Source organism: Bombina bombina, chromosome 5, assembly GCF_027579735.1.
Source record: "Bombina bombina isolate aBomBom1 chromosome 5, aBomBom1.pri, whole genome shotgun sequence".
Taxonomy (NCBI): domain Eukaryota; kingdom Metazoa; phylum Chordata; class Amphibia; order Anura; family Bombinatoridae; genus Bombina; species Bombina bombina.
This window is the reverse complement of record NC_069503.1, coordinates 1,104,406,790-1,104,416,789: the sequence shown is the minus strand read 5'-3', so window position 1 is coordinate 1,104,416,789 and position 10,000 is coordinate 1,104,406,790. Positions and strand designations below refer to the sequence as shown.

The following is a 10,000-nucleotide window of genomic DNA, read 5'->3' as shown; positions in this document are numbered from 1 at the left end:
CCGCAAAGGAATTTTTTTTCTTCAAACAGGTGGAGGATCGCCGAGAGACTTGGGCAAACTTATTTAAAAAAAAAAAAAGCATTTAGAAAAGGCTGCAAATAAAATGATGAATTAAAGTAACCTTTATTTGTAATAAATATTTGAAATATTAATAACGTATAGCCTGAGTTTACTTTAAAGGACCAGTCAACACTGTACATTTGCATAATCAACAAATGCATGATAAGAAGACAATGCAATAGCACTTAGTCTGAACTTCAAATGAGTAGTAGATTTTTGTTAAATAAATTGCAAAGTTATGTCTATTTCCACTCCCCCTGTATCATGTGACAGCCATCAGCCAATCACAAATGCATATACGTATATGCTGTGAATTTTTGCACATGCTCAGTAGGAGTTGGTGACTCAAAAAGTGTAAATATAAAAAGACTGTGCACATTTTGTTAATGGAAGTAAATTGGAGTTAAAATTGCATGCTGTATCTGAATCATGAAGTTGACTTGAGTGTCCCTTTAAGGGTAAAACAATTGAAAAATGACCTTGTCCTTAAGGGGTTAATCTGCATTTACATTTCAAAAGTGTCTTGTATATCCAGAATAGATTGCAAGTTGTCAAAAGTGCAGGATCATCAACTCGTATATCTGCATTCATAATTATATCCATGATTTTGTTTATAGCTTGCATGTTTTTTGTTTGTTTTTTGTGTTACCATTAATACCATTACCAATAATGGGTGACCTGGGCATAGTGATTAGGATACTAGAATTGTTGGATTAATAAGGACAACAAAATGGTGAATGAAGAACTTGATTTGCAAAGACAGGGTATATTAAACATGTGTTAGTATCTGGGCTACTATGAAACTAAAGGATTATGAATCTGTTCAAAAACAAGTCTATAAACTACATTTGTTATATTTCTATTTGCACAGGTATCAGCAGGTGTTTTGGCATTCAGCACCATAATGGATTTTCCTTGTTTCTTATTGGCCGATGATCTAAAGCTCTCCGCTTTGGCGAGATGATCTAAGGCGTCATAACTGTGAGGTCCCTTAAGAAATGTTTATAAATGCAACTTTTAGCTTGAGGCCTGTTTATCTCACTGTGCAGGGTTATGGCTGTGAAGTAGAGACGCCTACATTGCAATTTAACCCTTTGGCTGCTAAGCCATTTCCCACCTGTGTGCTAAGCTGGTTTTGAGCTTTTTGTTGCAGTTCATGTTTAAAGGGACAGTCTACACCAGAATTGTTATTGTTTTAAAAGATCGATAATCCCTTTATTACCCATTCCCTAGTTTTGCATAACCAACACAGTTATATATACTTTTTACCTCTGTGATTATCTTGTATCTAAGCCTCTGCAGACTGCCCCCTTATTTCAGTTCTTTTAACAGACATGCATTTTAGCTAATCAGTGCTGGCTCATAGGAACTCCACGTGCGTGAGCACAGTGTTATCTATTTGACACACATGAACTAACACCCTCTAGTGGTGAAAAACTGTCAAAATGCCCTGAGAGAAGAGGCGGCCTTCAAGGTCCAAGAAATTAGCATATGAACCTCTTAGATTTAGCTTTCAACTAAGAATACCAAGAGAACAAATAAAAATTGTTGATAAAAGTAAATTGGAAAATTGTTTAAAATTACATGCCCTTTCTGAATCATGAACGTTTATTTTGGACTAGACTGTCCCTTTAAACACTTTTAGAAGTAAAGTTTCTGTGAATAAACTATACAAACGATATATTGTTTTTTCAGCAGACCCAGCAGATTCAAAATATACCATTGTTATATGTGTATGTATCAGGTTTAAAAAATAGCACGTAAAATGTGAAAAAAGTGTATTTTTTTACTTCTGACTCAATAAATAATAGTATGCAATTTTATTTTTCTAAGCTCTATCATCAAAACCTGTGTGGATAAATATTTGTAGTAGGTAACCTGTCTGAAATAAGCAGGAATTAAGAACATTTCATAACCCCCCCCCCCACACTGTTTTATTGCAGGAATATCAATTTGATAAATTATCAGAAATAACCCTTAGAATTTACTGTACTGCTTTCAGCAATTAAACAGTTCTAGCCACCTGAGAAATTAAAATGGGGTACACAAAGCACACATTTTCAGAAAGTACACCCCTTGGTGCATCAAATGAGGGGCTACAAGTATTTGGGGTGCGTAGCAATTAATGGAATAAGTTACATTGCTTAAAAAAAAATCTAAGCAAAGAGCCATATTCCACTTATTATTACATTGTCTATTTCTGTGCTAGCAATACAAGTAGCCCCTCATTTGATGTGTCAAGGGGTGTACTTTCCAAAAATGTGTAATTTATTTAATGTATCTTAGTTTCCCAGGTTTCTACAGCTGTCTGATTGCAGACATTACCCATGAAAGTTGAAATGCTTTTCTTTTAGACGATTTCAAGATTGCCATGTCTGCAATTAACAGTTCTAGCCAATTGGAAAATTAAAATATGGTACACAAAGCACACATTTGTAGAAAGTACACCATTTGGCGCATCAAATGAGGGGCTTCTTGTATCTCTAGCACATAATTGAGATGCGCAACAATTAATGGAATATAGTGCTTTGCATAAAAAATATTTTATTTTTAGCAAAGAGCCATATTCCACTTATTATTACATTGTTTATTTTTGTGCTAGCAATAATGGTAGCCCCCCATTTGATGCGCCAAAGGGTGTACTTTCCTAAAATGTGTACTTTTTTTTAATGTATCAATTTCTCAGGTGGCTACAGCTGTCTGATTGCAGACATAACCCCGTAAAGTTGAACGACTATTTATTATTTTTTTAATTCTCTTTACAAAATAAATAGATATTTTTAAAGGAATTAGGTCGCTAGAAAATATGTAATTTTTATTGTAAAAAATGAGCTTCTTTGCAAAATAATAAAGTTTTGAAAGATTGAGAGAGTTGCATAAAGAGGGTGTTTTACTCATCTTTCACGCACACTAAATTCCTCTACTATTTATTAACTTGTAACTACATTATCCAGGTGATCGTGGGATTACAAATATAATATCGGTCCGTAAAGTAAAAGGGAATGCAACATTTCTTAGCTAGGTGATCACTGCGGTAAAGTGAGTTACCACGGTGATCATTTAGCTATAATACTGAAACAGATATTTATTTTTAAAAAATAAACAACTTTATTTTTAGAATATGTTTTTTGGGGGTCTCTAGGCAATTTTTTTTTTTTTGTTTTGTTTTTCAAACAAGCTTTATTAAAGATTATGCAATTACATTACAAAATCAGAGTTCCATTCGATATCATACATTTAGAAAGAGTTCATGACCCAATGAATTGTGCCTAAAGTTTCAGATGGTTTGCGATAAAGTCCAATTCGAGGATTAGGCTTGAGGAGATCCCCACCGGAGACCAGCAGGGTTCAGCCTCGCACCAACATACATTCGCCTAGATTTAGAGTTCTGCGTTAGCCGTCCAAACCAGCGTTAGGGGGTTCTAACGCTGGTTTTGGCCGCCCGCTGGTATTTAGAGTCAGTCAGGAAAGGGTCTAACGCTCACTTTCCAGCCGCAAATTTTCCATACCGCAGATCCCCTTACACCAATTGCGTATCCTATCTTTTCAATGGGATCTTCCTAACGCCGGTATTTAGAGTCTTGGCTGAAGTCGCAGAAAAAAGTCAGGAGTTAAGAGCTTTCTGGGCTAACGCCGGTTCATAAAGCTCTTAACTACTGTGCTCTAAAGTACACTAACACCCATAAACTACCTATGTACTCCTAAACCGAGGTCCCCCCACATCGCCGCCACTCTAATAATTTTTTTAACCCCTAATCTGCCGAACGCACACCGCCGCAACCTACATTATCCCTATGTACCCCTAATCTGCTGCCCCTAACATCGCCGACCCCTATATTATATTTATTACCCCCTAATCTGCCCCCCCAACGTCGCCGCTACCTACCTACACTTATTAACCCCTAATCTGCCAACCGGACCTCGCCGCCACTATAATAAATGTATTAACCCCTAAACCGCCTCACTCCCGCCTCAAAAACCCTATAATAAATAGTATTAACCCCTAATCTGCTCTCCCTAACATCGCCGACACCTAACTTCAAGTATTAACCCCTAATCTGCCTACCGAACCTCACTGCTACTATAATAAATGTATTAACACCTAAAGCTAAGTCTAACCCTAACACCCCCCTAAGTTAAATATAATTTTTATCTAACGAAATAAATTAACTCTTATTAAATAAATTAATCCTTTTTAAAGCTAAATACTTACCTGTAAAATAAACCCTAATATAGCTACAATATAACGAATAATTATATTGTAGCTATTTTAGGATTTATATTTATTTTACAGGCAACTTTGTATTTATTTTAACTAGGTACAATAGCTATTAAATAGTTAATAACTATTTAATAGCTACCTAGTTAAAATAATTACAAAATTACCTGTAAAATAAATCCTAACCTAAGTTACAATTAAACCTAACACTACACTATCAATAAATAAACTAAACTATCTACAATTATCTACAATTAAATCAACTAAACTAAATTACAAAAAATAAAAAAAGATTACAAGAATTTTAAACTAATTACACCTACTCTAAGCCCCCTAAAAAAATAACAAAGCCCCCCAAAATAAAAAAATGCCCTACCCTATTCTAAAATAAAAAGTTAACAGCTCTTTTACCTTACCAGCCCTTTAAAAGGGCCTTTTGCGGGGAATGCCCCAAAGAAAACAGCTCTTTTGCATTTAAATAAACATACAATACCCCCCCCCAAATTACAACCCACCACCCACATACCCCTAATCTAACCCAAACACCCCTTAAAAAACCTAACACTAAGCCCCTGAAGATCTCCCTACCTTATCTTCACCACGTCGGGTATCACCGATCCGTCCAGAAGAGGGTCCGAAGTCTTCATCCTATCTGGCAAGAAGAGGTCCAGAAGAGGGTCCGAAGTCTTCATCCTATCCGGCAAGAAGAGGACATCCGGACCGGTAGACATGTTCATCCAGGCGGCGTCTTCTATCTTCATCCATCCGGCGCGGAGCAGGACCATCTTGAAGCAGCCGATGCGGATCCATCCTCTTCTTCCGACGACTCCCGACGAATGAAGGTTCCTTTAAGTGACGTCATCCAAGATGGGTGACGTCATCCAAGATGGCATCCCTCGAATTCCGATTGGCTGATAGGATTCTATCAGCCAATCGGAATTAAGGTAGGAAAAATCTGATTGGCTGATTGAATCAGCCAATTCAAGTTCAATCCGATTGGCTGATCCAATCAGATTGAGCTCGCATTCTATTGGCTGTTCCGATCAGATTGAGCTCGCATTCTATTGGCTGTTCCGATCAGCCAATAGAATGCGAGCTCGATCTGATTGGCTGATTGGATCAGCCAATCGGATTGAACTTGAATCTGATTGGCTGATTCAATCAGCCAATCAGATTTTTCCTACCTTAATTCCGATTGGCTGATAGAATCCTATCAGCCAATCGGAATTCGAGGGACGCCATCTTGGATGACGTCACTTAAAGGAACCTTCATTCATCGGGAGTCGCCGGAAGAAGAGGATGGATCCGCGTCGGCTGCTTCAAGATGGTCCCGCTCCGCGCCGGATGGATAAAGATAGAAGACACAGCCTGGATGAACATGTCTACCGGTCCGGATGTCCTCTTCTTGCCGGATAGGATGAAGACTTCGGACCCTCTTCTGGACCTCTTCTTGCCGGATAGGATGAAGACTTCGGACCCTCTTCTGGACGGATCGGTGATACCCGGCGTGGTGAAGATAAGGTAGGGAGATCTTCAGGGGTTTAGTGTTAGGTTTTTTAAGGAGTGTTTGGGTTAGATTAGGGGTATGTGGGTGGTGGGGTGTAATGTTGGGGGGGTATTGTATGTTTATTTAAATGCAAAAGAGCTGTTTTCTTTGGGGCATGCCCCGCAAAAGGCCCTTTTAAGGGCTGGTAAGGTAAAAGAGCTGTTAACTTTTTATTTTAGAATAGGGTAGGGCATTTTTTTATTTTGTTTGGCTTTGTTATTTTTTTAGGGGGCTTAGAGTAGGTGTAATTAGTTTAAAATTCTTGTAATCTTTTTTTATTTTTTGTAATTTAGTTTAGTTGATTTAATTGCAGATAGTTTAGTTAATTAATTTATTGATAGTGTAGTGTTAGGTTTAATTGTAACTTAGGTTAGGATTCATTTTACAGGTAATTTTGTAATTATTTTAACTAGGTAGCTATTAAATAGTTATTAACTATTTAATAGCTATTGTACCTAGTTAAAATAAATACAAAGTTGCCTGTAAAATAAATATAAATCCTAAAATAGCTACAATATAATTATTCGTTATATTGTAACTATATTAGGGTTTATTTTACAGGTAAGTATTTAGCTTTAAATAGGATTAATTTATTTAATAAGTTAATTTATTTTGTTAGATAAAAATTATATTAGGGTTAGGGGGGTGTTAGGGTTAGGGTTAGACTTAGCTTTAGGGGTTAATACATTTATTATAGTAGCAGCGAGGTTCGGTCGGCAGATTAGGGGTTAATACTTGAAGTTAGGTGTTGGCGATGTTAGGGAGGGCAGATTAGGGGTTAATACTATTTATTATAGGGTTTTTGAGGCGGGAGTGAGGCGGTTTAGGGGTTAATACATTTATTATAGTGGCGGCGAGGTCCGGTCGGCAGATTAGGGGTTAAGAAGTATAGTTAAGGTAGCACCGACATTGGGGGGGGCAGATTAGGGGGTAATAAATATAATATAGGGGTCGGCAATGTTAGGGGCAGCAGATTAGGGGTACATAGGGATAATGTAGGTTGCGGCGGTGTACGGAGCGGCAGATTAGGGGTTAATAGTATAATGCAGGTGTCAGCGAAAGCGGGGGCGGAAGATTAGGGGTTAATAAGTGTAAGGTTAGGGGTGTTTAGACTCGGGGTACATGTTAGGGTGTTAGGTGCAGACTTAGGATGTGTTTCCCCATAGGAAACAATGGGGCTGCGTTAGGAGCTGAACGCTGCTTTTTTGCTTTTTTTGGTTTTTTTTCAGCTCAAACTGCCCCATTGTTTCCTATGGGGATATCGTGCACAAGCACGTTTTTGAAGCTGGCCGCGTCTGTAAGCAACGCTAGTATTTAGAGTTGAAGTGGCGGTAAATATGTCTGTACGCTCCCTTTTTGGAGCCTAACGCAGCCCTTCAGAGAACTCTAAATACCAGCGTTGTTTAAAAGGTGCGGGGGGAAAAAAACACGCGTAGCTAACGCACCCCTTCTAACGCAGAACTCTAAATCTAGGTGATTGTAAGCTTTTTGTTCTTGGGTACCTTTACATGGATCTATGTAAGTCACAGCTTGACTTTTCAACAAAATTTTTTCAACAAACAAACATAAAAACCTTTTTTTTTTTATTGAAATAAAGATACTCATCTGAGACATTCCATGCACACCGGGTATAGGGGAAAAGGGAAAGACATATGATAGAAAGGGAGGAAGTTAAAAGGGGAAGTGGGGATATAATAAAAAAAAAGAGGGGGATTTCTAGAATGTGGGCTGCTTTAGCCGAAGGGAGGTTAGACTTATGTTTAAGTGTCGATGACTATATTGACTGTTTTGACTAGAGGAGGAGAGAGGTCCAAATAACCAGCATCATGTCATACATGACCATCTGGTTACTCATAGTATAGTGCAGCTTTTCCAATACCAATAATTCGTCCACTGCAGATTGCCACTCGGAGATGGTTGGCGTCCCCCTAAACTTCCATAATCTGGGAATAAGCCGCTTCGCTCCTGTAAGCATGATCAAGAGGAGGGCCCGCTTCTGCCTCTCCATTAAGTCGGGAAGGTGCAGAAAGAGAATAGTTTCAGGTGTAATTGGTATTTGTATGTTTAGTTTATCTGACATCTCCCCAATTACCTTCGCCCAGTAGTTTGTTAGTTTGGGGCAAGCCCACCATATGTGTATGGCAATTTTGATCTTTATTTATGTGCCTTTAGAGACCCCCAAGTCCTTTTTTTTTTTTTTTTTTTTAACTTTTTTTTTTTTTTTTAAACTTTTTTTATTTTTATTTACTATACACATTAAATACTTAGACCATTAGAAAGGCTAGACAATTACCTTTCCAATGGTGGGTCTTGGGGGTCTGTAGCTCAGATACAGGCATCTAAGCAGCATGCCCCCATCTCCCTATTACTGTCATTTGTCAGTTTTAAATAAAGTTGCGCAGTGACGTCATTGCATCATTGCGCGTGAAGTCACTGTGCAAAATGTGAAGCCCCAGCGATGCCTGTCACTATACAGGCCAGATTGCCGGGGTGGGAGTAAATGGAGGTCCCCAGAACTCCACGAAGGTGGGGGAGTGCTAGTGTGCCGTCGTTGGCACCTGAAAAGGAAACTTTGCGACGGCTCAGAGCTGTCGTTGGCACTCAAGGGGTTAATGCTCAGTAAAGCCCCCAAAGATTTTTGGAGATTTCTTTTCATGCCAGTAAGTTTTTGATCATCAGGCCCTCAGTCTCAAAACCCACTAAATAAATGCTTAATATAATGATTTATTCAAAGCAGAGATTAGCCTGATAATACGCAGTGTTTTTAAAGGGATAGTCAAGTTAAAATAAACTTTCATGATTCAGATAGAGCATTTAATTTTAAGCAACTTTCTAGTTTACTCCTATTATAAATTTTTCTTCATTCTCTTGGTATCTTTATTTGAATGTAAGCTTAGGAGCTGGCCAATTTTTGGTTCAGAACTTGGGTAGCACTCGCTGATTGGTGGCTACATTTACACACCAATCAGAAAGTTCTACCCAGGTAGTGAACCAAAAATGAAGAGGCTCCTATGCATACATTATGCATACAGATAGCAAGAGAACTAAGAAAAATGGCTGATCTATCTGAACCATAAAAGTTTAATTTTGACTAGACTATTCCTTTAATGTTATAATTTATATTAAGTAATGGGCATTACCATGTTGTAATTTGTTTCCTTAGTTTTAAAATCATGTTATCTGCTCTACAGAGTCCAATTAGGTATACATAAAAAGCTGATAAATTAAGCATCTCGCAGGGCTTAATGCCCTTTTAAACTCTGAAAAGTAGCTTAACACCCAGTAAAACTGCGTCTCCAGATGTCAGTATGATCATTGAGCCAATCAGGTGGGGCTTACGTCCATATGCTCCAGTTACCTACGTTATCTTCTGGAGTGGTATTCAGAGAGCTTGACTTTGACTATATGTCGGTATATGTTTGCCTGTAAAGTAACAAAATATTATATTTGTCTTAATATCTTGTGTTTTTTTATGTAGGAGCTGTTTGTCAAATACTTGGCATCATATTCGTTCAACCACGGTAGTGGCAAAGATTCTAACACCTTAACCTACGATGACTTGTCTGATACAGCAGAAGAGTCTGAAACCTTCCAGTTCCTTTCAGGTAGGTTGGGATGTGCATAATATAGAGTCAGAATGAGACTTCCCCTCTTCAGCATCTCTGCCGCAACACAAAGCCTCCCCTTTTTCTCCACCAATGACCTCATTTCAGTCTAAACTTGTGTTGATCCTTGTTCACCTTCAACAACCGATATTAAAGGAATATGAAACCTGAAACATTTATTTTGTGATTTACACAGAGCATATCATTAAAAGATACTTCTATTATCAAATGTCCTTTGTTCTCATGATATTATTTGTTAAAGAAATAACTGGGTTAGTGTCTTGAAAATGTATAACAAATATTGCTAAACTGCTGCCATATAGTGCTCCAGACACGTGCATGCTTTTGAGTTTACATCGCTGCTTTTCAACAAAAGGTATTCAGAGAGCAAAGAAAATGTGATAATAGAAGTAAATTGGAAAGTTGTTTAAAATTGCATACTCTATCTGCATCATGAAAGAAAAATTTAGTTTCATGTCCCTTTAAATATTTTAGACTCAACAAACTGTTGAAGGGCTAAAAAGGTGTGTGTATATGTATATATGTGTGTATATGTACTGTATATATGTA

The 10,000-nt window shown here is 37.8% G+C and overlaps 1 protein-coding gene across 1 annotated transcript in view; it reads left to right on the top strand.

Annotated features, from left to right (window-relative positions):
* CHRAC1 (chromatin accessibility complex subunit 1) overlaps window positions 1-10,000 on the top strand; it is a 45,792-nt gene that overhangs the window by 27,250 nt on the left and 8,542 nt on the right. Inside the window, exon 2 of the mRNA XM_053715952.1 lies at window positions 9,304-9,430. Within this exon, the coding sequence (XP_053571927.1) occupies window positions 9,304-9,430 (127 nt within the window). The remainder of the gene's footprint in view (window positions 1-9,303; window positions 9,431-10,000) is intronic.